Source organism: Phacochoerus africanus, chromosome 8, assembly GCF_016906955.1.
Source record: "Phacochoerus africanus isolate WHEZ1 chromosome 8, ROS_Pafr_v1, whole genome shotgun sequence".
Taxonomy (NCBI): Eukaryota; Metazoa; Chordata; class Mammalia; order Artiodactyla; family Suidae; genus Phacochoerus; species Phacochoerus africanus.
The window spans coordinates 68,104,593-68,131,464 of NC_062551.1; the positions used below are offsets into that span (position 1 = coordinate 68,104,593).

Here is a 26,872-nt window from a genome sequence, read left to right on the forward strand (position 1 = left end):
CGCGTTTTACGGCCCCCTTGAGATCGCTGGCCAGGACCGATTTGTCAGCCAGCGGCAGCGGCAGGGGCAGAGGTGAAACGTGTGTCTGTCATGCGCGTTGAGGCTGGCTTTGTCTCTGTTTTTCCAGATGTGGGCCTGTGCTCTAGGGCACCTAGAAGCAGCTGTCGTGCTGTACAAGTGGGACCGCCGGGCCATCTCCATTCCTGACTCTCTAGGAAGGCTGCCTTTGGGAATTGCCAGGTCAAGGGGTCACGTGAAATTAGCCGAGTGTCTGGAGCACCTGCAGAGGGACGAGCAGGCTCAGCTTGGACAGAACCCCAGAATCCACTGTGCTCCAAGCGAAGAGCCCGGTACGGAGAGCTGGATGACCCAGTGGCCCAGTGACGCCATCACCTCCCCAGAAATACCCAAAGGAGTCACCGTCATTGCAAGTACCAATCCAGGTAAAAATGGAAAATTCTTCCATCTCCGAACTTGGCAGGTTTCCCATTTGCTCTCATGCAGCTGCCCTCAGAAAAGTCCGTAGGATCTTCACATACATTTAAGGGTTTGCTTTTGGGTTTTTTTTTTTTTTTTAGTGTTTCTAATGTACCTTTTAGCTGTTAGAATGCCTAGTGCTCCCTCCTGCCCCCGCCCCAGTCCCACCCCCAAAACTGCAGAAAGTAGCAAAAAAAAAAAAAAAAAAAACCCCAAAACAAAAACTGCTATGTTCGTGCAAGAAAGACCTCCCTATTTTGGAAGAGGATGATGCTAATACAGTATACACTGCTGGGGACTATTTTAATGTTAGGGCCATGTCTCGAGTTCTGGCTTTGCCCTTGGTGTTCCCCAGGCATAGAGAAAGTGTTAACTCTTTAGGATTCCTGACTTTGCCTCCTGTCCTGACTGTCCTTTCTACTGTACTTTTCAGAGCTGAGAAGACCTCGGTCTGAACCCTCTAATTACTACAGCAGTGAGAGCCACAAAGATTATCCAGCTCCCAAAAAGCATAAATTGAACCCCGAGTCCTTCCAGGCGAGGCAGGAGAAGCTGCTTTCCACTGCACTGAGTCTGGAACAGCCAAATATCAGGAAGCAGAGCCCTAGTTCTAAGCAGTCTGTCCCTGAGACTTTCCGCCCCAGGGAAGGGCTGAGGGGCTGCAGCCGGGAAGGCTCCCCTCCCACTCCAGAGACTGCAGGATTCCAAGCCTCTGGATCTCAGCCCGTAGTAAAGTGGAATTCCAAAGGTCTTTACATTGGTGTGTCTACAGTACAGGTGACTGGAACTCCGAAGGGGACCAGTGTAGGGAAGGAGGCAGCACCTTCGCAGGTGCGTCCGCGGGAGCCAATGAGTGTCCTGATGATGGCTAACAGAGAGGCGGTGCACACAGAGCTGGGGCCCTACCGCAATAGCGCAGAGAGCGAGGACTGCCCACAGCCCATGGATGACATACAGGTGAGCGCGGGGAGGGAAGCCCGCAGAGCCCGGCTCGGCCGTCCTTGCTTCCTTGGTCTCCGCAGCCGGTGTCCAGAGGGCCTGTGCCCTCCTCACCGGCGAAGGGGTCGACGTCTGGGCTCATGCGTAAGAATGCCCGTCTCCTTTGCTGGGGAATGAAGCCTTGTGAACAGCGGGGCCGAGCACTGCCCACCCAGGGCGCGGCAGCTTCGGGTGTGCACCGGCTCCTCCGAACGCCCGCAGTACATCCTCCGCGTCCTCCCTGCATCCAGGGAGACTCATTTCACTGTTTTAAGCACCAGTTGTCACAGAGCCACGGCCTGACAGCAGCTCCAGCAGGAGGAGCTGAGTGATCGAAGCACCATGGCGGGCACAGCCCTGTCGCGTCTTTAGAAAGGAGTGTGTGACGTCAGGCTCTCTGGAGGTGCAGTGAGATCCCCCTAGAGCTGATAATCGACCACTTTTGTGACCAATCGAGACTCTCCGAGATCCTTTGAGGGCAGTAAACTTGTTACAGATGCAGAGAGGACACCCCGAAGGAACCTGGAGCTGAGGCTCTTCAACAAGCAGATTCCATCAATTAAAATACAGCTGGGGGAGGACCCAGCGAGCATCCTCGGAACACGGGCTTGCCTTCCTCTCGCCCCAAAACATCCCACAAGAAATTCACTAGGCACCTGTGCCCGTGGGCACGATGGTGATCTTGCATCCTGGAGGGCACCTAGAGGGTCTGATTGCTAAACCGCTCTGCTCCTTGCCTCCCAGGTGACCCTTCCTACCCGCACCTGCTGTTCGGCACAGGATAAGAACCATGTGTGCTCACAGTGGGCTCCCACCCCGTGTGCTGACCTACCCACCGCTGCAATTGTAGGGAGGTCTGCCTGGTGGTATTTGAGATGAAGGTTTGGTAAACTTTTCCTGTAAAGGGCCAAAGAGTAAATATTTTCGGCCTTGTGGGCCATACAGACTTTGTCATGACTATTCAATCTGCCTGTAAAGCGCAAAAGCAGCCTGAGAAGCGAATGAGTAGGCCAGGTGCCGATAAAATGTTATATACACCAACAGGTAGCCGGATGGATTGGGCCTGCTGTGGTTTGCCAAACCCTATTTTAAACAATTTCTGACAGAGGCTGTGCTAGATATCAATACTGAGCACTTCCCAGGCTGTGAAAATCAGCAGCTCAAAAGGGGGAGCCGAGGAGTTCCTGGGTTGTGGCTCAGCGGCTTAAGAACCCAATGCTGTATTTGTGCGGAGCAGGTTCAATCCCTGACCTCGCTCAGTGGGTTAGGGATCCAGTGTTGCTGCAAGCTGCAGCGTAGGTTGCAGATGCAGCTTGGATCTGGAGTGGCTGTGGCTGTGGGCAGTAGCTGCGGCTCCAGTTCAACCCCTGGAGCAGGAACTTACATGTGCCACAGGTGCGGCCGTAAAAAGAAAAAGGCGAGAGGAGCCAAGATGAGCATCCAGAGCAGAGGTGTCCGCTGGAACTTGCTGCAGTGATGGGAACATTCTGTGTCTGCACTGCCCAGTATGGGAACCAGTGGCCCCGCATGGGACTGAGCACTAGAAATGCATCTCGTCTGACTCAGGGACTGAATTTCTAATTTTATTTAAGTTTAAACAGCCATCGGACGGCACAGCTTTCAAGCAACTGGCCCTTACTAAAACAGAGCTGATGCAGGAAATAGAAAATAACCAAAAAAAAAAAAAAATCTACTTTATATCTTCACTGAGCCTTCAGAGAATAAATACTTTGCTAAATTAAGAACACATACCTGTGGAAAAAGCAGCAGTCTACAGAAGTATTTTAGCCAAATGAAAAAATAACCATGAAAATCAACCAAATAATTCAAGAAACGGCAAGCCAGGGTTTATGTGGCGTGAATAGTAAAATTCATCATCCTGGTATCTCTGGATAATTGTTGAGAGTGAGGTTGCGTGATAAGCTCCTCTTTCAATAAAAGAGAAATAATGTTTCCGCCACAACCTAGACCTGGGACTTTAAATTGAGCAAAACCGTGGAGGTAGCGAAAAGGAGGTGAAAACGTGTTAAAGCAGTTCCCTTGTCCCAGGAAAATCAGAGTTTGTTCCAGTTATGATCCTGATAGATTCCCAGAGGCTGAAATAAGCTTGTTAGCAATGTGACGTCACTAAGACCTGTAAAGACAGGGTACAGAATTTCTATGTCACCTGGGGGGGAGGGGGCGACAGAACACTTGACCCGTTTGGGGAACGTTCAGGCATGGTAACCGGCAAAAAAGCAACAACAGACATCATACTCCGTAACATAATATTATAGGAATATTTTCAAACATGACTCATTCCCACTCTGGAAACTGTTGCTGCTATTCAAAGAGTCCCAGACTGGGTAAAAAAAGAAGCAAACTATATACCATTTACTGCTTGTAAACGACCAAAGTGAAGTGAAACAGAAGGCATGCAGAGGACGTGACGGGGGGAGACCACAGCCAGACGAAGATGAAGAGGAGAAAGGTCAGACGCCCGGCTCAAGGGCCGTAGTGGATGTGTGTGTGTCTGTAATTGATCAGGAAAATGTGATTGTAATGAACCTTTCTACACCTGACGACACAGCTCCTAAATCCAGCCCGTAGATACAAAAGCAATGGGAACCTGTCGGAGAGTGCGCTACGCAGCCCAGCTGCATCAGAATCGGTCCGCTCATGTAGACAGGAAACGGACCTCAAAAAATTAACAATCCGTTTAGCAAGTTGGACTTAGCGTGTATGTTTAATATGTGATATATTCATGTGTAATTACGTCGATGCGTGAACACACATAGTAAATATGCATATCGTTGTTGTTTTTAGATAGCCAAGCGCATTCATAAAAACTGCCCATCGACTCGGGTCCAAAGAGAATTTAAATAAAAACCCCATGGAGTTCCCGTCATGGCGCAGTGGTTAACAAATCCGACTAGGAACCATGAGGTTGCAGGTTTGGTCCCTGGCCTCGCTCAGTGGGGTTAAGGATCCAGTGTTGCCATGAGCTGTGGTGTAGGTTGCAGACGCGGCTCGGATCCCGCGTTGCTGTGGCTCTGGCGTAGGCCGGTGGCTACAGCTCCGATTCAACCCCTAGCCTGGGAACCTCCATATGCTGCGGGAGCGGCCCAAGAAATAGCAACAACAACAACAACAACAAAGACAAAAAAAGACCAAAAAAAAAAAACCAAAACCCAACGCCTTTAAATTCCATTGCCCTCTTTTAGCTCTCACAGTGTAAAAAAAAAAAAAATCAGCTGCTTTATCCCAGAGTGTTGCCCATCTTATGTGATACTGGGTCCTTACCTCAACACACGTTCATAAAATAGAAGATTTGGGGGAGGAGCGACTGTAGGATTGTACCCTTCAGTTCCCAGAAGTTCCACGTTTTAATGCTTTCATGGAAAAGGATCAAGGTAGGACTGACTTCCTTCTGCCTGAGTCCCGAGTCCCGAGGGCCAGTGGAGATGAAGAAGAAAAGCTGGGATTTTTTTCCCCCGAGATGTTTTCATTTTTATTCCTGTGGCCGTAATCATTCTCTGTCGAACAGTTAGAAAGTGACCCAAGAGAGTGTTTTCGTCAGCTCGACTGAGGTGTCATGTACATACCAGAAAATCCGCTCCTTTTAAGGGTCGGGTGTGGTGAACTCTGGTCCGTTGACACAGCTGAGCAGTCATCCCAGCCCCAGTTAGGACACTTCCATCACCCCCTCGGAGGTCCCTGTGCACCCTTCACAGTCTCTGTTCCCGTCCCAGCCCTCGGCAACCACAGATCTGATTGCTCTCCCCCAGGGTCTTGCTTTTTCTAGAAGCTGTCTGTGTCCGTGGACTCGTGCCCTGCCATATCCTGTGCCCGGCCTCTCTCACAGCATAACGTCTTTGAGGCTCGAGCACGTCCTAAGAGGAGCCTCTCGTCGTTTTTGTACTGACGTCTTCAGAACATTGTCAAATCTCTTAAAAACCCAGTCGGCTGTATTTCACCTGCCATTTTCAAGAGATGTGCAAGGACGTTGGAAAAAACAAGCTCGTGTCTCTCATGCCGATCCGATATGTCTCCTCCAGACTAGTTTTGAGGACTCCTAGATGGACCCATTAGGAATGTATTTTAGGTGCACGATGAGCAACCTGCCTGCAGTGGTTTCATAAGAAAATGATTTCTTTTTCTCATAGAAGGTCCAGAGGTTCAATGGCTCCGTCATGCCATCCGGGATCAGGATTTTTTTTTTCCTTTTTTTCTGGATTTTCTCTTCTTTTGGCTTTGCTCTTCAGGCTTGTTGCTTTACGGTTCTCATGGGGCTTCTTGAGCTTCTCTGTAGTCAAAGCAGAGAGAAGAGAGGCGAGGACCAGGTGCATGGAGAGCCGTGCTCGGGGGAGCAGAAGCTCAGCCCGGAGCCCTGCCGGCAGGCTCCTGTACCGTCACATTGTCCAGAAGCGGGTCATAGCTCCTCCCCTTGGTGCGTGGGAGGCGGGACACCAAGAAGAGGATTGTGAGGCGGGCTTCTTTCCATCACAGGCTCTCCCTTGGGGGCTGGCTCATGGCTGCCCTCTGCGGGACGGGGGTTCTCTAGGCGAGGCAAAGTGGGGGGCGGGTAGCGGTCAGGTAACCAGCAGCATCCCTGTGTTACTGTGACACCGCACTGTACACCTGTCCGGTCATGGTACCATTAGCTGGTGGCTCCTGGCTGAGAGTGGAAAGACACAAGTCAGGCATTCTCAAAGCCTTAAGGTTTTGGACCAGACTGGGATGTGGAGATAATCCGTTCTGGGATCTCTGCTTATTGGGGGGAGCCGGCCGAAACCTTACAGTCGAGTCGCGAGCCCGCCTTCTCTCCTTTTCTTTCCGAGGGTGGGGGGAGCGTGGGTAGGACCAGGTAACGTCCCAGGTTCCCTTCTAACCTGAGTGTCCTTTGCACTCCCGACTCCAGGTGAACATGATGACCTTGGCAGAACACATCATTGAAGCCACACCTGAGCGGATCAAGCAGGAGAATTTTGTGCCCCTGGAGTCCCCAGCCCTGGAAAGGACAGACGCTGCCACCATCAGCAGTACCATGAGCTGGCTGGCCGGTTACCTAGCCGATGTCGACCACCTGCCAAGTGCTGCCCAGATCAGGTCAGTAAAGCCCGAGGGCTGGTGCCCGAGGGAGGTTCCTGGGTCTCTAGCTAGAGGCACGGGCGGCTCGCTGGTTCTGAGGAGTCTGGCGGAGCGGAAGCCCTTGTCCTGGAAGGAAGCACGTGTTAGGATGGCCTCTTCCACGGCCTCCCCACTCACCACCTCTCCCCACATCAGGGATGATATATCATAGCGTTTCCCCCTGGTTAAGTTACAGTTTCACTGGCGGGGAGTGGGGGAGCTGCTTGGAGGGTTTTGGGGAGCTGTGACATGCTGCAGCTTGATATGGGATCTCGGTTCCCAGACCAGGGATTGAACCCCGGCCACAGCGGCGAACGGGCCAAGTCCTAACCACCAGACCACCAGGGACTCGCAGACTCCGTGGGTTGAGTCCTCAGCACAGTTCCAAGCTCACCGCAGGCGCTCAGTAGGACTGCACTCACGGAAAGACCCGCGGAGTCTGTAGCTGCTTGCCCGCTTGCTTCATGGGCCACAGTGGCTTCTGGTGGCTACCATCTCGTCCCGTGGACCGGCGTGGCAGGGATCCTGCCAGCCAGCCACCAACCTGTCTGTCCTGTGTCTCCTCTTGTTTCAGAAGTGCATATAACGAGCCTCTCACCCCTTCTTCTAATACCAGCCTGAGCCCCGTCGGCTCACCAGTCAGTGAGATAGCTTTCGAGAAACCCAGCCTCCCCTCCGCAGCGGACTGGTCTGAATTCCTGAGCGCATCTACCAGTGAGAAGGTGGAGAACGAATTCGCTCAGCTGACCCTGTCCGATCACGAACAGAGAGAGCTCTACGAGGCTGCCAGGCTTGTCCAGACGGCTTTCCGGAAATACAAGGTGAGGAGACCGAGTCCAGGGGTCCTGACCTCCTCAAGCCCGGGAGCGTCCAAGTCATCCGGACAGAAACGGAGGCCATGTCGTCTTGTTGCCTCTGACGCAGTAGAATTCTTATTTGACATTATTAACTAGGTCACATCGAAATTATTCACAGTGTTCAGCAGAAATTGGCACAGCCTTGCACATCAGCTGTAATGTGTTAAATGTTAAAAAAAGAAATTATTATTTTATTATTATTATTGTCGTTTGTCTTTTTGCCTTTTCTAGGGCCACACCCGCAGCACATGGAGGTTCCCAGGCTAGGGGTCCATTAGGAGCTGTAGCTGCCAGCCTGCACCAGAGCCATGGTAACACCGGATCCGAGCTGTGTCTACAACCTATACCACAGCTCACGGCAACGCAGGATCCTCAACCCACTGAGCAAGGCCAGGGATCAAACCCGCAAGCTCATGGTTCCCAGTCAGATTCATTAACCACTGCGCCATGATGGGAACTCCAAAAAGAAATTATTAATAGTTGTCAGAAGCTTTGCTGAAATAAAACTGACAAGTGGGGAGTTCCCGCTGTGGCTCAGTGGGTTAAGAACCCAACTAGTATCCATGAGGATGCGGCCTGATCCCTGGCCTCGCTCAGTGGGGTTAAGGATCCGGCGTTGCCGTGAGCTGTGGTGTGGGTCTCAGACGCGGCTCGGATCCCGAGTTGCTGTGGCTCTGGTGTAGGCCAGCAGTTGCAGCTCCGATTCAACCCCTAGCCTGGAAACTTCCATATGCCGCAGGTGCGGCCCTTAGGATAAAAGGAAACAAGCAGACAAAAACGGACAACGAGTGCAATGGTTGTCACCATCTGAACTTAACATTGGTAATAAAATGGCTGTTTATTATACAGTTAACACAAAGTCAGTTGACACCTCTGCCACAAGGAACTGACCTAGAGCAGGGGTTATTGGCTGGAGGCCTGGGGACTAATTCTTTTCAGCCCATGAACCCCTAAAATGTTAAAGTGTCTGGGTGAGTGTTTTGATGGGGGCAGGGGCAGAGCCTTCTGTAACTTCTCAAGGGCGTCTCTGATCTCTCTGGACAGTGTTAAAAGCCACCACTCATCAAGAGTCCAGGACTTGGCGTTATCTTAGGAAAGGCAGTGGAGAGCAGCAGTTTTTAAGGACAAATAGGAGCTTCGTGAATTCTTTAAATACTTGGAGAAGGAATGTTTTAGGCTTCCTAATATCCAGAGGCGATAGCTCTATCTCAAAGCAGATTTATTCTGTGAATAGTCAGAGATTTATTCTGTGAGTTCGTTTTTCTTCGTCTTTATCCTTGGTGTTCGCTTTCCCCTGGGCTTTGGTAAACCTCAGGCCTCAGCTCTGAGATAGTTCATCCAACAAGTCCTGAGTCCATTCACATCTTGGGAAAGTTACATTTCTTATACTGGATTATTTCTTCTTTTCTTTCCCCAATTTCCCCTGAAGGGCCGACCCTTGCGGGAGCAACAGGAGGTGGCGGCGGCTGTCATCCAGCGCTGTTACAGAAAATACAAACAGGTGAGCCGGGTCCTGAGTTGCCACGGGAACGTGCTTTGTTCACGCAGCATCCAAACAGGCCCCCGAGGAGTCTCCTGTGTGGTTTGGCCAGAGAGCACACCATCCAGCACCTAATTCAAAGACTGGCTTTGAGCTGCCTGGATTTAAAATCAGGGGGAAATGCGCCAGAGGAGGGACAAAAAAAAAAAACAAAAACAAAAAAGCCACCTGCAACTGATGCCACAAAATAATTTTTGATCAGATTGTCGGCCTTAGAGTTACTGCTGCCTGCAGTACTGGTCTGACGCAAAGAAAGTTATTTGTGTCTGAAGTGGGGCCTCCTCTGTTCATCTTCCCTGAATGCCCCGCAGCAATTAAAGAACACAAGGGAGGAATTCCCGCCGTGGCACAGTGGGTTAAGCATCCAACTGCAGCAGCTTGGGTCACTGTGGAGGTGTGGGTTCAATCCCTGGCCCGGTACAGCGGGTTCAGGATCCGGTGTTGCCATAGGTCACATCTGTGGCTCAGATTCAATCCCTGGCCAGGAATCTTCCATCTGCCCCAGGTGCGGCCATGAAAAACACATAGGAGTTCCCATTGTGGCTCAGTGGGCCAAGACCCCGACTGGTATCCATGAGGATGCTAGTACAGTTCCTGGCCTCACGCAGTTGCCAGCGTTGCCACAAGCTGCAGGTAGGTCACAGATGAGGCTCGATTCTGGCGTTGCCTTGGCCATTGCTGTAGGCCGGCTGGCTGCTGCAGCTCCAATTCGACCCCTGGCCTGGGAACTTCCATATGCTGCAGGTGTGGCCCTAAAAAGACAAAAAAAAAAAAAGACTATCTAAAAAAAAAAAAAAATCAGAAAGAGCACGAAATGTGATACAGTGACAAAGGAGAAGGTAATACTGGCTGTTGTCTTTGACCTTGAATTACACAAGTGATATCATCTTCGGCCACTTTTCCTTTCAGCGTCTTACTTGGTTAAAAATGAAGAATCGTAAAACTCTTTGAACATGTAAAGAAGCCCTGAATCCCTTAAACTGTTTGGCACCCCTTAGTGAAGCGGGGTGAGGGCCCAAGACGCTGTCGAGCCCTATTGCTGTTCCCAGAGTGTGCGGTGGGGTCACATAGCTCCCATCAGATGGGGCAGGAATCGCTCAGAGAGGACCCAGTTCGTCCTGGGTCGGTTAGGCTCACTCTCTCATTTTCCCTTACAAGCATCCGAAGGAAATGATTTCTTTCCCATTTTATAGACGAAGAAGCTGAGGTTCAGAGACGTTAAGAGTAGACCTTTCTAACCACCCAGGTGGTTATAAAACATTAAACATGGCCCAGGTGAGCTTTGACTGGTTCATAGGGTAAAGTGCAGTCCTTTTATCAGAGTCTGGAACCTTTTCATTAGGTGGTGCTTTGGGTAGGTCTTACATTTATTTGCATTTAAGGAATAATAAATGCCGCGATGCGTAAGAGCCACGTAGAAAGTCAAGGTTATTTTCTTTCGTTGTGATCTAGGATTTGCTTTGACGTCTGGTGTGGGTGGCCGTTTTCTCGAGTTTCTCTAGGATTCAGCCCTATTCATGGCCGGGGGTGGCGGGGGGGGGTGTCTTCAGATTTCAGCCAGTTGAGTTCAGGATCCCAGAAAGTAAAGGTTTATTGTGCAAACGCTGACACCGCCGTCCCCGTGGCCCCAGAGCAGGGAACCGTCCTGGTTTCTGTTTGCCGAGCAGGCGTCTTGTTAGCATGAACCATGCTCAGCATCCATTTCAAGTCCGTGATGACCACAGGTGTTTATTCCAGAATGTGAGTTGGTTGTGTGTTTTTTGTTTTTTTGTTTTTTTTGTTTTTAAATCCCCTCGCAACGAACTGTGGTCCACAATCAGGAAGGTGGAAGGCATTTTTTTTTTTTAAATACTGACAAATATAAGACAAGTATTTTGGAAGTTGGAAGGCATAAATATAGCCAAGCTGCCTTTCTTTTCCTTTTTTTTTTTTTTTTTTTTGGTGGGGAGTTTTATCGGTTCTGGTGCTGGTTTTTCATTTCATTATGTGCAGCAATCTAACATTAATCTTGTATTTTCTGTTTCTCCCCAAGCTGACATGGATAGCCTTGAAGGTAATGATACACCCAAGTCCTCTCACGAACCATTCCACCCGAGTCACAAACTTCACACCCATCACCAGCTCCAAGAAGGGCCCATGCACAGTCACCCAGTAGGCATACCCTGCTTGCCAGGCCACCTAACCCCAGCACATCTCTCCTCTGGGGACCACGCGGTTGTGCCGTTGGAGTGGGTTTTGGCAGGGACAGTCTCTGGCCATGTCCTTGGCTGGTGTCCATCTAAACAGGCCATCCAGGACCATTCCCGTGAACCCAGTGAGCCATTGAGCAAATCTGCCTTCTCTGCCCTCCCCATAGCCCGGTAGGTTCCAAATGGGTAGCCAAGGTCATTAGAAGCCCAGGAGCGCCGCGGGGTGCGGCCTTGTTGCCTTAAGAGGCTTTTTTGGACCAATGGAAATGCCAGGCGGGTCAGATGAGTGGACAAGGATTCTTGCAGGAGGGTCTGGAACATTCTGAGAAGTCCGTTTCTGCCCCTCCTCTCACCTCACACAGGCAGAGAGGCGCTTAGGCCCAGGGGTTTCCGAGGCGCCTTGTCTGCAGGATGGTAAGTTGCCTTCTTGCGAGCAGAGCGCTGCACCCTGGCCTGTGGTCCTCAGAAGCCGTCTATTTTGTTAGCAACCTGGACATGGCTTTTGTTTTTTTGTTATTGTTGTTGCTTTGTTTTTAACATGGAGCGCTCTGTAGTTTTCATGCCTGGAGACTGGCCTGGGCGAGCACCCCTCACCCCTCCCGCCCCCCGTGCCTTCAGGCCTCACTTGCCAGCAGGCTGGGCACAGGGCGCTGGCCCGGCTCCCGAGCGGTCCCCAGCCCTGTGACCACTTCCCAGGTTTCACGGCTTCACCCCCATGTCGGTCGTCCGGGCGTTCGTCTGTTGCAGGTCAAAGTGGCTTAAAGGTGTCAGCGTTTCATGATAAGCCTTGTCTTTGGGACCTTGTAACTCAGAAGTTGGTCACCTGGGGTGACAGTTAGAAACCAGGTGCTGACTGCTGAGTCCGTGGGTGTTTGGCAGGCATGGGGAGGTTCATGCAGAGTGTTTCCAAGTTGGATAAGAAGTAATTGTCCTGAACATTTCAGATGCTCCTTCCTAAATACCCCCGCCCCATTCTTAAGTGTCTCTGTATATTGCTTTTCATTAAAACTTGTTTTCCAAGAAGGACAAAAGATTTTGATATGGGGGGGGGAGTAAAACACATTTAAAATGATGCATTCTCTGGAGATGTGACCCGCAGAGTCCTATTTTGCGTTGTGGAAAGGTAGGTGCGGAGATGCCCAGTTGGCCTCGTGGCAGCTTGAACCCCCAACAGAAAAGGTGAAAACGCAGGGGGAAGAATGGTTTTCCTCCGTCCCCTCCCCGCCTGCTGGGCTCAGAGGACACGCAGGCCTGCACAGCCCCCGTTGTTACTGCCGTGTTTATTCTTGTTTCCCCTGCAGTATGCACTTTATAAAAAGATGACCCAGGCTGCCATCCTTATCCAGAGCAAATTCCGAAGTTACTATGAACAAAAAAAATTCCAGCAGAGCCGGCGTGCTGCTGTGCTGATCCAGAAGTATTACCGGAGTTATAAAAAGTGTGGCAAGAGACGGCAGGCTCGCCGGACAGCGGTCATTGTACAGCAGAAGCTCAGGTGGGTGGCCACCTGGCTGCGGTCGAGAGAACCCCCGGCTCGGTGGGAAGGGCTGCCCTGTCCTGCCCTCGGCGGCTGGCAGTTATTTCCTCCCCAGGCCATGCCAGATGCAGTGTCTTTGTGTCGTCACACCTGTGCTCTCTACCTGCTTTTGTCTTTTTAGCGCCCTCTCTGTCCACTCCCCTCCCCAGTCATTTTCATGTCACTGCCCAGGTTCTGCTTGTCTCAGAACTTGGCAGGACCAGAGTTTCTACTCAGAGAGGTGGCACCCTCCTATAATTGTCTAAATTGTAGTGTTTCTGCACCTGAGACCTTGGAAGAGTGAGTAGAGCGAAGCCATGTGCCATATGGGAGAGTGTAGCAAAAATGTTGCTCATAGCACAATACGATGGCCAAAGACGTTTAGAAAATAATAGGGAGTTCCCACTGTTGCACAGTGGATTAAGAACCTGACTGCAGCAGCTCGTATCACCGAGGAGACACGGGTTCAGTCCCTGGCCCAGGAACTTCCATATGCTGCAGGCCCGGCTATTAAAAAAACAGAAAGAAAGAAAAGAAAAAGAAAATAGTACCCCAAAGAGAGTGGCAGATGCGGGCAAATTGACTTTTGAACCCAGAAAGCCTGTCTCATGCCAGGGGGCCTTTCTCAGTAAAAGGTGTGTGTCCAGACTTGGGGCAGAGCCAGTGCGGGCCGTCTGATTTTCAGTCTTTCACTTGTCTCCCTTCACGTCGGAGCAGGTATCTCTGCTCTGCTCCAACCTCCCCTCCCAGCAGCGCCCAGACTCCGAACCGTAAAACACGCCCGGGCTGTCGGGTTTGGTTTTCTGTCCCGACTCAGCCACTTTCGGCTTTTGCATGTCGAGCTTCCTGGGACAGTAACGAATATTCTGGCTTTTTTCAGGAGCAGTTTGCTAACCAAAAAGCAGGACCAGGCTGCTCGAAAAATAATGAGGTTTCTCCGCCGCTGTCGCCACAGGTACATGAACCCTCATCTCGACATTTTAGTCCCGAAGCATAATAAGACCACCCCAGTCACCTTAGCCACGCACGAACTCCCAGATGCCACTAGTCCCCCACAGATAACCAGGGCAAACGTCCTGAATGACATGAGGGTAACAGAACTCTCTCAGATAGGGACCAAGTTGCTGCCGTGAGCACGCCGGTCGGCTGCTGCAGACGATGCTGTGTGTGTTTTGAATCACGGGGAGTCATGCCAGCGTGTTTCTGTTTTAATTTGGGTGCAAGGACAGCTTAGTTGGACTAGATCTTCGTTCCAGATTTTCCTTTAACTCTCTCTCTCCATGCCACACTGCACTTATATCCTTCACTCTCTAAACCCTTGCTGTGCTAATGTGAGTCCACACAGAAGAGGTTCTGTTCCCAAGGAAAGGAGAGGGAAAAAACCCCGTTTTCTGATGCAGAACGGCCACTGGATAGCTTGCGACCTCTGCTGGCCGTGTCTGAGCAAACACTCTGCATCAAACCCTCTATCACAGCCAGGCTGTGATGAGCAGGCTCGGAGATGGTGGGAGTGAAACTGGGCAGGGACGGAAAGGCACCTGGGATAGGAGGTTGCATTCCAGCTAAAAGGGGGCCCCCGCGGACCCCAGCCTCTTCCCGCCCGTGAAGCTAAGCCAGAGAGTTTCTCTTTGTTTTCTGAGTCTGAGACGCCTTCATGAAGACGAGGTCCTCGACCTAGATTTCCGGGGGCTGAACTTGTTTTCGTGGCGGAGTCCTCTGGCCTGCCCTCTGTGACAGAGGCTGTCTGAGCTGTGTTGAGACCACCCGCCACCTGGTCGTGTTGTTTCTCTGTGCATCAGGAGCTGCGCGGTTTACAGAACCGAACTCGCGGTCCAGTCTCCTCCTCCTGTTCCACTGCACCCCACGCCCCGGTGTCCAGAGGCACTTTGATTCCTCAGAGGTTTCGCTTTAGTTTTTTCCCTCCTCAAACTGTCTGCTTGGCTCACCTTGGCAGTATGTCAGCTTTGAGGCTTCATAGGGGTTAACGGGCTCCTCGTGTGCACTTTTACTTCAGTGAACAAAATAACGCGCTTACATGACATTGGAAGGGACCACGTAGCCACACAGGCACAGCGATAAGACCTTTGAAAGGAACATCCTTTAGGATATTTACGGTGTTCTCCAGCTAGAATGCTAGCTTACCGTAGGTCTCAGCAGCCCCTTCGATCTCCACCAGGCAGTGATGGGGTTTCTTCCCCCACCCCTGCGGTGATTAACTCCCCAGTGAGGTACCAGTATCCATCCTCTGAAATAGTACGTCTTGTTAGGAAATGCACATCAGGATACGGGACCTGGCTGGGACGTGTGGAAAGTAAGCCTCTGGGCGCTGCCGAAGTCAGTCTCTTTTCCCGATTGTTCATTCATGCCTTCGACTTAGCGGCAGGGACTTGTAACCAAATAGAGCCGTGGCTGCTCCTCCTCTGGTGGAAGTGTCAGGGGCTTACCTGGGCCCTTTCCCCTAGGTTCTCCCACGTACTCGCACTCCTCTCCCCCTTTCCTCTTCCACCTGCAAGACAGAAAACCCCCGGAGGATACACCCTGCCCCCAGATTTTATCTTCAAGGAAGTTGCCTTAACGTTACTCTTCCCTGGAATGGTCACGAGTTAAATTCTCCTTGGTCCTTCTGGGTCTTGCCGGTTTTCAGACTTGGAAAATAGTGCAACCCTGGCGATTACGAGCGAAGCCTCGTGAAGTCCCCTGTTCGTTGTCTCCTCTCTTTTCCGGCCGAAGCCGCCTGTGTTCACTTGGGGCGAATCGAGAGGCTAAGATATTTCAACCAAATATAAACACGGAAAAGACCGCTTCCCACAGGAGACTGATCAGAGGGATGGGTTCCCTCCTGCTTTTCGAGTTCTCCTTTTGTAAACGAGCAGAGGCTCTCACAAGGGTTTTGCGTTCCTCGGGCCCGTATTTTACCCAGTGATAACCTCATAAAGCTCGCAAGACGGAGCGTTAGGGAGAAAGCTTCCGATTATGGAGTCTGAACCTCTGTTCTCCCTTGGGGATTAAACAGCGACCCCTACAGGCTCTGTTCTTCCCTTGCCCTTTACTGTTCCAGATGTTAGACAGATGTGCAGGCAAATTGGAATCACCTTTGTACACTGACCGTGGACACTGCCCATTCCCATATATTCAGGGAAGGGACTTGAGGCAATCTTGGCACTCTACCGTGGAATGAGAAGTCATTTTCCCCAGGATGAGTGTCACTCTGTTGCCATTCTGAGTTACTGAATGTTCTTTAAAGAGAAACTGTCGTTTGCCTTGTCCCTTAGAAGCATTAAAATAGAAAATCTCTTGGGACACGCTCTTAGAAAAGGTAGGTAGGACGTGGCTTCAGGCATCAGGAAGAAGTGTCCTGTGGCTCAGGGGTTTTGCTAAATCATGTGACCCCAACATTTTTAGACGGAAAAGTGAATCACTGAACTTCCCGCCTGCTCATTCCACATACCCCCACCACCCTCCTCTTCTTTCTTGCCAAAAAAAAAAAAAAAAAGGAACCACGTTATAGTCTTTTTTTGTTGAATAAAGCTATTTATAAGATTTCTGTTGTGACCCTCACATGCTAATAGCTCTTTGGTGTTGTTTTACTGTCTAAAGCCCCCTGGTGGACCATAGGCTGTACAAAAGGGTGAGTGTAGCTGCCTGCTAGCCAGTTTATCTTTATCTTCCATTTTCAATATTTTGCTTTTTGCTTGCTTGCATGGGGCTGCAGCCTAGGTATGCCAGTAAGTTTCACATCCATTTTGAATGAAATAAGAGAAAGTAAAAACTAATCCTCAGTACTAACCCTGCTACTCTATACAACAGGACAGCAGTCATATACCACCTGAGAGGTACAAGTGCATGAGTGGCAGGAGGACCTTCTGAAGCCACCACGGGGCATGCTTAGCACTTGGGGGGAGAAGCCTTCAGTATACATTTAAAAAAGGGCCGGGGCGGTGGGGGGAGGGGGACGAGGTTAAATCTAAACACGGCTGCACGCGAAGAAAATGTTAAGCAGGTGGTGATTTGGGATGAAAGTAATTTGCCACATGACATTCTCAACGACCGCTGTGTCGAAATTTCTAAAGCAAGAAGACTCACTAGGCGATACTGACTATTTTTTCAACTCATGGATGTCTTGTTTAGCAAGACACAGTTTGGTTACCCAACTTTCCCTTTCCCTGGTGCTGCGAGGTAAGTCGGTGCCCAGAGCCGCCCTTTCAGGACCAGCCCAGGACGTTGGTTACCACCGAGAGGTCGAGAGTGACCTCCAGCCCTTAACGACAGGGCCGAATACAGAAGGGGTGACGGGAAGTGGCCTAAATCCACACATGCTGTACTGCAGTGAAGAGCGGATGTTCCAAGAGAATTGGTAGTTTAAAGACATGATAATGGGTAGGTGTTCAGTGGACGTATTAGTGTTTGTGGGGTTTTAGAATATGATGCTGATGTGTAAGTACGCAGGTGAGACTGTAACACGTCTTTGGTTGCAATAAAGGCTTTCCTGGCAGAAAACAGTTCTTTAAAAGCCAGGACTGGAATTCACCAACATCAGACTTGAATCTAGATGAACCTGACACGTGGTTATCTCAGGGGGAAGTGGTGGGGGAAGGCCATGGGCATGGCGCTGTGTACAAAATAAACAGCAAAGGCCTGTAGAGCACAGGGAACCCTGCTCAATGTTGTGTAATAACCTAGAATGGAAAAGAATCTGGAAAAAAATGCATATGATATATATACACCTATACGTGTGACACTGAGTCACTTTCCTGTGTACACCTGAAACTGACACAGGGTTGTGAATCAACTGTACTTCAATTTTTAAAAAGTGAAGGGAGGGAGGGCAGAAGAAAAAAATGTGACATTAGGAAAAACCTCCCCCAAAATTTGACAGTTTCTGTCTTGAGACTTAGGATGCATTTGAGATACAAGATGGCAGTTAATATCTCTATCAGCTCAACTACGTTCAGAACCTGCCCTCTCGATCATTGTAAATCAACTCTAATGGAAAAAATAAAGATCTTTAAAAAAAAAAAACCTCCCTCTGAACCTCACACTAATACTGCATGAGTCATTTGCAAGATTTTGGAGAAAAGATCACACTTCAAAAAAGCCTCGAACTTCTAATGTCCCTGGAGATACTATCTCCTGTCTGACTGTATATATACATTGATGTGAATGTCGTCATGTTTTAAGCCAAGGGTCTGAAAACAGTTCTTTAAAAGGCCAGATAATAAATGTCTTAGGCTTTGCGGACCATAGAGTCTCTGCTGCGGGACAGTGGTTCCTCATCATCCCTGGGCGCATGCCTCTAAGACCCCCCAGCAGACGCCTGAAACCATGGATAACCGTGGATAGTACTGAACCCTATAAACACATATTGACATGTACATATATAACCCTTCACACATAACCCTATATACATATATATACACATATAACCCTGTATACACATATAACCCTATATATATAATCCCGTATACATATATACACAATGTAACACTCTATCCATATGTAAATGTATACATAATCCTATATACATCGATACGCGTACACGTATAACCTTATGTACATCTATGCCTGTACACACATAACCCTACACACACAGACACAGACACACATATACATACATACACCATCACACTTTGTTTTCTCCTGTGCTAACAGGTGGGTGGCATATAGGGTGTGGATGTGCTAGGCAAAGGGATGACTCATGTCCCAGGCAGGACAGAGTAGGACAGTTCAAGTTTTCATCACCCTACTCAGAATCACACACAGTTTAAGACACACAAATTATTCTATCTGGAATGTTTCACTTACTGTTTTGAGACTGCAGTCACCCGTGGGTAACTGAAAACCTTGGAAAGCAAACCACAGGTGTGTGTGTGGGGGGGGCTGCTTGCTTAGTTCTGCCATCGTAGCATGAAAACAGCCACAGACAATCCATGAACGAGTGGTTGGGGCCATGTTCGAATAAAACTTTATTTACAAATAAAGAGACACATTGGGCTGGATTTGGTCCACAGGCTGTAGTTTGCTGACCAAGGTTGACAGGAGGTGTGAGTTTTTCTAAGTTCTTTCTAAATCAAGACCTTATCCCTGTAAAAGGTTGAAAGCCTCATCATCTATTTAAAACCATGGATAGTCACTAAAGGAGAACTTTGTTTAAAAAAAATAATGCAGCTACACTCCTTTATAAATTTAACTAATCAGACCGAATTAGGCAGTTGTTGACACTTGAAATATTTCAGGTCCCATGTGGCAGAGCTGGCTTGGAGCTGCCTGTGTTTAAAATGTAAGAGGAAAAGGAAACATCTCCATTTCCTTTTTTCAATTTCCCTTACACTCTGCATACACAGATCATACATAGACCATACATCTTTCCATTTAAAAAATAAAAACTCCAAGGGAGCAGATGCACTTCCTAGTATTCTACTGAACTCTTAGGTTGTAATATCTTGCATATTATATGCAGTTTATATAGTCTGCTGCAAGGAGCCAACGTTTTAGGAAGAGCGGTTGCTTAGGTCCTTTTGAAGCCTGCTAGGTTGTGGTACATTCATCGTCATTTTTAAGAATACTTTCACTAAAAAGTGCCTTTCCATGCCAACCGGGGTCCTTCCCTTAATTTGAATGCCTGCTATCTTCTGCTGTGCATTCCTAAAATTCCTCTGTACACATGGGAAGTTGGAATTTCACAACATCCGCTCTGCCCCTCAGTCTCAGAGGGGTTGAGAGAAAGGGACGGAGGAGCTTTCAGGCCCCCTCCAGTTCGGCCGTATTTCTCCAACGTGCGGGTTGAGGAATAGCCCACCTCGGTCTTGTCCACTCTGTCCATCAGGGAAGTCACAGTGGCACTCCCTCTAAGAGTCCCCAAGTTGGGGGACGGAGCTTTCTCTGAGAAGGATTTGCATTCCTGGAGTTTATGTCAAAGAAGATAATGTGTTTATTCATGTATCAAATGCATCGCATTTAAGGTTTACCCATCTGACAATGATATTCGAAAGCTTAAAAGACAGCTTATGGTACAGGATGTGTAAAACACAATTTGACCCCAGCTCCTACGTAATGAGGCAGAAAGATACCTAAAAAGGAGGGCGGGAGTTCCCACTGTGGCACCACAGGTTAAGAACCTGGTGTTGTCTCCGAGGCGGCGTGGGTTCAATGCCCAGCACGGTGGGTTAAGGATCCGGCACTGCTGCAGCTGTGGTGGAGGCTGCAGCTGCAGCTCGGATTCAGTCCCTGGCCTGGGAACGTCCATGTGCTACAGGTGCTGCTGAAAAAGAAAAAAATATTTTTTAACTGAAAAAAAAAATCCAAAGAAGGCCGTGTCAGTTACCAGAATTAGGACACAATAGGCTCATTCCAGCAGCATCGCAATTGGAAAATACCAATTGTGTTTTCACCTCTCTTCCGTCTCCACGCGGGGAAGGCTGAGCCAACACCAAATCCACTTCCCGGAGTCCAGCTCGCTTTGACTCGGTCTTTCCTCCAGACTCGGCCCCTGATTTATGCAGTGACTCTAAGTGAAGGGATGTGGCTCCAATACTGTCACAGGGACGTGTCTCGCCTTGGCCGCTTAACTGTCTGTTGAAGCAGAGACAGCACACACACACACAGAGATGTTTGAAGCCAGCATTTTAAATCCTTCTTCTCAGCTTGCTTAGGTGTTGGACCTTTTCAGCCAATGACTGAAGGCTCCTAAGGTGGAGGAGCTGCTCACACAGCATAGGCAGAAAAGGCTCCTTGCCTGTGGGATCTCTGTCTCATCAGGACGTTAGTCAGTGTTAAGCCAGAAACCAGGCTTCCTCAGACGGAAGGGAAGCAGGTGGTCGAGGGCCGAGTCGCAGCAGATAGCGAGACGCTGGCCCTTGTCGTCTGAATACCTTTTGGCCTCAGATCTCATCTTTCCCAAATGAGATCAGGTGCCCGTGCTTTGTCCCCTGTGCCAGTCCCTGCGGGTATCAAAAACGGTGGCAATGCCAGTATCGAAATAACCGATTTTTTTGTAAATTGCTGGCCTGGTTACCCGTGTGCAAGAAACGTGGGGGAAGCCATCCAGCTGGCATCAGAGAGCCTTGACTGGAGGAAGAAGCGCTAACCCTTTGGGGTCACAGATTGTTACACCACAGGTTTTGTCTGTCCTTTGGGCCACTGGGTTCCCAAACACGTAGCTTGACCAGATGCTGCCAGTTTTCTTGGTAAGTAAGTAGCGCTGAGAGCAGCTGCCCGGTGCAGTCTCTCCAGTGGGTCACTCGCAAGCTCCACGTACACTTTCTGAGTTGTGCTGTACACTTTAATCCAAGGGCCGGCCCTCTCACGGTGCCCGCAAGCCAACTGTGGCCTCCAGAAGGGTCACGGTGCTGTGTCCACAGCTGGCGAGTGGATGCGAGGGCTAGTTTGCGAGGGGCCCGGTCTGCTCCGTGAGGAGGAAGGGACGCACTTGGGAGGCGTCACCGTGCATGTCGTTGCAGTCGCCAAAGTAATTCTGTCTTACTTGCCTCTTTTAGGGAATGAATATTTTTGGAACACAGTGGTGTGTGTTAACTTGCAGCCAACATGCTCTGTGTCATTCTTATCGGGCCTCTCTGTCTTTTTTGTTTTGCAACCCAAATGAGATTGCTGGAAACTGGCAAGACCTCTCTTTGCCCACATTCCCCCACGAGCTGTTGCAGCTCTCAGAGCAACAGGTAACTACGCAGAAAGCCGCATCTGGCTGCCCTGTGTATTTCTGACGTCCAGCATTGCGAGAATATACCTGCTGAACTCCACCGACTCATGAAACATTCCCCTGGCTGCGCAGTACTGAGTAGACCTAACGGAGCAGCTTTGCCTAACGCTTTTCCCATGGAGCCATTGTTTGCTACGAGTTTCTGAAGCAGGCCTCCTCCATTTACTCATAAATGATCATTGGACGTCCGGTGGAAATAAACCCCGTGGGCTTTTGCTGGCTTCCAGTGCTGTTGCTTTACTGCATCACGTCAGCACATCACGATGCAACCTGTTTTCGGTTGGGGTTTGGGTTGAGACAGCAATAGTAGCCCCAAGAATTGGTGATTTTCAGCCTAGAATGCTTGGGGAAAGCCCCGAGACGGTCTGTAGTGGTTGAACGGTCACAGGGCAAAGTCTTGCTAGTCTACTGAGCGCAACTCCAAGTCCGTAACGGGCATGCCGTTTCCCAAGGTGCGGATGCCAGGTTCAGAAACGCGGGCCTGGCAGCTCTCCCTGTTGGGACCTGCAGCAGCGACAGTTTCTGCCTTGTATTCATTGTCTTGACGTCTCAGGGAAGACACTTTGCCTGACTTCTCTGTGATGAAATTCAGAAGTCGATGTAATTATCACTGGATTTGTTTTGAGACATAACCTGGACGTTATTCGATTCCGTTCTCTCCTATAGCCCTCAGTGGGTCCAATCATTCCTTAAGAGAGCCAAGGACCCTTAGCCGAGTTTGTATAACATAGCTTAGCAAAAGTTTATTGGGCATCCGGAGTCTAAATTCTCTAGGCCTGGTACTATGTGTACTGAATTTTCAAGTGTAATTCCAATTTCAAGAATTCTTTCCTACATTTTCCAAGTTTTCATACTGAAAATATGCTTACAATACAGGTACTCTCAAAGCAGGTGGTTCAGGAGTTCCCACGTAGTACAGCAGGTTAAGGATCTGGCGTTGTCACTGCAGTGACTTGGGTCACTGCTGTGGCACAGGACAAACAGTCTGTGGCCTGGGAACTTCTGCATGCTGCAGGCACAGCTGCAAAAACAAACAAACAAACAAAAGGTAGTCCAATCAATTGGTCTTGATTTTGGTCTATAAAATTGATTTTTTTCCTCCACCGAATTTTTTGCAGTTTTTTTTTTTTAATGTCACATGAAAACATTTGTGAGACACAGAAGTAGTACCAGATGGAGAGAAAAACATAAACTTTGTAAAAGAAGATACCAAGCACAAATAATTATTACAAAAGAAGCACATGCTCATTGTAGTGCATTTTGGAAAATAAGCAAAAGGAAAATCAGCCACTGATAATAACTCTTAAACTTTTATGGTGTGTCCGTCTCATGGTAGAGTTATGTTTAGTTAACCTATGCCTTTTAGTGATTATTCAAGTCTTGAACGACTGAGACAAGGCAGCCACAAATTTCGGGGACTGCGTGAACCACTCTCATTCGAAACATTGATCTCTTAGAATTTATTAACAGAATTTCTAGTAACGGATGTGGTTCTGAGTCACTTCGGTGAGGCTAATGAATTGTTGTCTGCTTCTCTGGAGGCAGTACAACATTCAAACACCTTATCCACCTTGACATTTGGAAACCAAGCAAAACTTTAGGCAGCGCTGTCTTATCCTAATAATCTGCCCAGTAACACAAACCTCCACTTGTGATTTCAGCAGAGCAGACTGTAAAAGTCTCTCAATTCCACCCAAACTTTCAGAGGTAAGTTAACATTGGCAGAGTCTGCAGACTGGAGAATGAGTGAATTAACGCCTTCTGTTGCCTTGATTCTCAGGCTCATTCTTCTCACCTGTTTCAGGTCTGTCACCATCATGAAATCAACCAGTGCATTTTATGTGCAGGTATTCTTTTTTCCCCTCCAAAAGTCACAAACAGCACAGGCTCTTACAAAGGATGACGTCTTAGAAGCGCGCGGATGTAGTGGTCATCCATTTCAACAGCACACTCATCTCACGCCAGGGACGTCGCACAATGCATGTTTCCTATTACAGACTTCAGGGAAAACCACAGTAAGAATCGGGTTAAAAACAACTGGGGGCTGTTGTCCTGAGCTGTTGCTAGAGGCGGTTGAATAGCGAGGTCAGATCCCTCCTCTACCATCCACCGATGTAACGCGGGGTAGGCTGCTCAATCCCTGCACATCTCAGGCTCTACCTTTGCAAACGGGAGATGGTGGTGATACTCCGAGGACTGAAGAGGGGACACATACTCAGTAACCTGTGCAGATACTGGCTCATGGGCGTCCTCTCCCTTTCTTCCCCGATTTCTCCCTTAGCAGCTTTCCGTAAACAAGCAAAAGCAAAACAAAACCCTCCTAGGCCAATTATTTTGATACTTCGTATTTATAATGCTAGTAGACTGAAAAATTTCACCATGAAACTAAGAACTAAATTCTCCACTTGAGGACAGGAGTTGTGAAAGCCTAGAAAATAGATCTGAACACTGGAGTTTCTCATTCGTCCTGTGGAGACGGTCATAGGCATGCCGTGTGTACAGGTGCGTCTTTCCTTTACCTTGGTGGTGCGTGAGGCTGTCACCAGTTTTATGACACAGTATTTACATGGTAACTTTACACCCGTAGGAAGGAGCTCCCTGGTGGTGCAACGGGTGAAGGATCTGGCACGGTCCCTGCCGCCGCTTGGGTCACTGCTGTGGCATGGGTTCAGTCCCTGCCGTGGGAACGTCCACGTGCCGTGGTCGCCTGCGCGCGCTCCCCCGAGAAAAACTCATGTAAATGTCGTTGACGTTTTTACTAGCTCAGAAAGAACCTGCAAAAAAGCTGCAAAAGACCCTTTACCAAAAAAAAAAAAAAAACCCGCAAAAACAAAAAGGAAAAAATATTTCAGTTATCTCCACTGTGACCCCTGATTATAGATCATTGGATATGAAACTGCATAAAACACTTCTGGTTTAGAATTAATGTTCCTTTTGGTTTCATCCCAATGAGGAGCTTGAGATTTTGGAAGCCTTTCTGTAGGGAAGTTGTGGATGGATCCCGTCAGGTCTTGAGTTGAGAATTCTCCAACTCCTAGAAAGCCCATCAGTCGTGGAGTCTCTGTTGCGCATTTGTGGAGGAGTCCTGTACTGGTGCAGCAGTATACCATGTCATATTTGAAGGAGCATGCACATTTTGCGGTCATTCAGCAACGAGGTCTGCACAAGTACAGATACATTGCATGCCCAGAAGTCAAGGTGGCATCGGTGCATGCATTGCATTTCTCCAGCCAAAGGGCTGTTAGTATAGATACTGCATGTTTAAAAATTGAACACAGAATAGCGCATGTTTCAATTTTTAAAAAGCCACTTATTTATCAAGTATGCATGTCCAAAACTAGGGACCTGTAATGACGCACATTTCTGTACTGTCACTTGATCCAAACTGCCCGGCAACTGAATCTATATCCATATGTATCTATACAGTATACTTCATTATACAGTTTAAATAGTACCTGGATCCCGTTCTGAACATAGCAGTGTATTCTAAAGGTACCTATGAAGAAAGAAGGCTTTAAGAGTTTCGAAGATAGACTGTTTGATCAAGCTGGGCTCGGTATATTAAATAAGACGCCTAAGTTTTATATCGTATTGAATCCGTTTTCAAACATTCTAATTCTTTTTCGTCTTGATGATCCAACGACAAAGTTTTTTTTCGGAAAGAGCACCTTCTCTTTGAAGCGACTGTATCGACTTGGCAGAATACTCAGAAACGGTTCTGCTTGGAAGTGGTCAGTGTACTTTTTCAACTGCTATTGATAGCATCTGTGCCATTCCACTGAATGCCAACCTAGGTAACAGAGCCATAACTTACTACTAGTTTTTTTCAAAATGTTTTCTTTCTGCTCGAGGGCTCTCTAGAGAGGAAACAAGCATTTGTTTTCAAATACCATTTAAATCTGCTGGTGTAACTGAAGGTAACGGACAGGCCCTCCTCCTAGGGAATCAGAGAACTGATTTGAATTGTGGGAATTACCGACCTCTGTGTAGGCCCACATTAGAAAAACAAATCAGTTATTTTTTCCTGGTCATGCTGTTGAGGTAGAACATGTGTCCTGAGAAACTGCAGCTGCTTTGGCTACAATCATCCTCACACCGGCGTTTGGTAAAGGGACATTGTCATGTGGTGTGCAGTCCTGCAACCTGGGACTTACTCAGTGTACACAGACCTCAGAAGCTAGACCCTCACATCCCGCTCACATTCGATCATTCTGACAGTTAGGCAAGCTCTTAGCTTTGTGTCAATAAAGAGATTCTTACCGCTTGCAGCCTCTTCCCTGGTCCCCCATCTGTAGCTGATGGCCGCATTCCAAAAACGAAGCCGAATTGTTTTATTTGAAACTTGGACCAGAAGTGATTCTGAACAAGTCATTTGCTGATGTCAACTTGCCCTGCCGCTATTTATAACCGTTGCATTTTTGATAAATAGAACAAAGGGCCTTGTTGGTGTTGCACCCTGTTGCCGTCCATCCCGGAGGCACTGGGGGAAGGGACCTGAGCATCTTTGAGAGCTGCCGTGTGGAATGGGAGGAAAGTAAGCAATTGTGAGCATCCAAAAGCCTGCGCCATGCATGAGTGACGCCAGAGTTGTGCAGCGGGGCGGTCAGGTTCAAGATAACTAGCAATCTTGGGTCTGTGAGCAAAGCTGCAGTTTACCCGCTAGGTATCTGAAAAGCTAAATACATGCGTATGCAGTTTTCCTCACTTGCATCATGAAATTACAGGGCATCAGTGGTGGTCCACCAAGCTAAAAAAGGAAGTCGTTTGAGCACTAGATTTTTTCTAAGACAAGCATGTCATTGTTCCCCTTGATTTCAGGCCGTCCCCTTCCGTTTTGCTTTGTGCTTGGAGCTCTTGATGGAGAGCCACGTTTCAGGAAGGGTCCGGTCTGCCTCTTGGAATATGCTCCCCCGCAGTGTTGCAGGAGTTTCCTTGGCCATCTGTCCTCAGAAGGGTTTTGGTCGCGGCTTTTCACTCCGGGGGGCGTGGCCCTGCCTTCTCCTTTCTCTGGTGACAGGTGCACCCTAGAGCTATCACCTGGTATTTTGTTTTGTTTCTCTTGCAGAGTGAAAGAATTGAAAAAGGCCAAGGAACTTGAGGACCTACAGCAGCATCCCTTAGCAATGTGACACTGCTTTGCAGACTGTTTTCATTTCTGTTTTTAGCAGAGACATGCAACAACAACAACAAAACACACACACACAACATGCACGCACGCACATGCACACGCACGCGCACACACACACACACACACACACACACACATAATCCCTCTGCAGTTTTGGGGAGATCAGCTGCAGGATTTTAACAGGAATGTTTTGGTCATTGCATTTGCACTTTCATGGACAACTTTTAATTTAATCAGCAAGACATCTTGGAACTCAATCTTCTGTTGGATCATGGGAAAACAAGACACCACGCGGAACTGAAAGAGGCTTCCTCTTCTCCGGAAGAAGCCGTTTTCCTTCTCACATAGGGCTGTACTCAAACATC

At 48.8% G+C, this 26,872-nt stretch overlaps 1 protein-coding gene across 6 annotated transcripts in view; it reads left to right on the forward strand.

Moving 5' to 3' along the window:
* The window catches only part of LOC125133348 (calmodulin-binding transcription activator 1-like), a 53,034-nt gene extending 26,468 nt beyond the window's left edge, over positions 1 to 26,566 (forward strand). The window contains exons 5-12 of one of the 6 annotated variants that reach the window (XM_047791456.1): positions 128 to 443; positions 911 to 1,434; positions 6,356 to 6,543; positions 7,139 to 7,385; positions 8,851 to 8,922; positions 12,452 to 12,645; positions 13,547 to 13,621; positions 26,445 to 26,566. In XM_047791456.1, the coding sequence (XP_047647412.1) occupies positions 128 to 443; positions 911 to 1,434; positions 6,356 to 6,543; positions 7,139 to 7,385; positions 8,851 to 8,922; positions 12,452 to 12,645; positions 13,547 to 13,621; positions 26,445 to 26,508 (1,680 nt within the window). In that variant the 3' untranslated portion in view covers positions 26,509 to 26,566. Of the gene's footprint in view, positions 1 to 127; positions 444 to 910; positions 1,435 to 6,355; positions 6,544 to 7,138; positions 7,386 to 8,850; positions 8,923 to 12,451; positions 12,646 to 13,546; positions 16,207 to 26,444 lie in introns of those variants that run through there. The other 5 variants (XM_047791457.1, XM_047791459.1, XM_047791454.1 and 2 more) reach the window with 5 other exon arrangements.
* Positions 26,567 to 26,872: the final 306 nt, after the last annotated feature.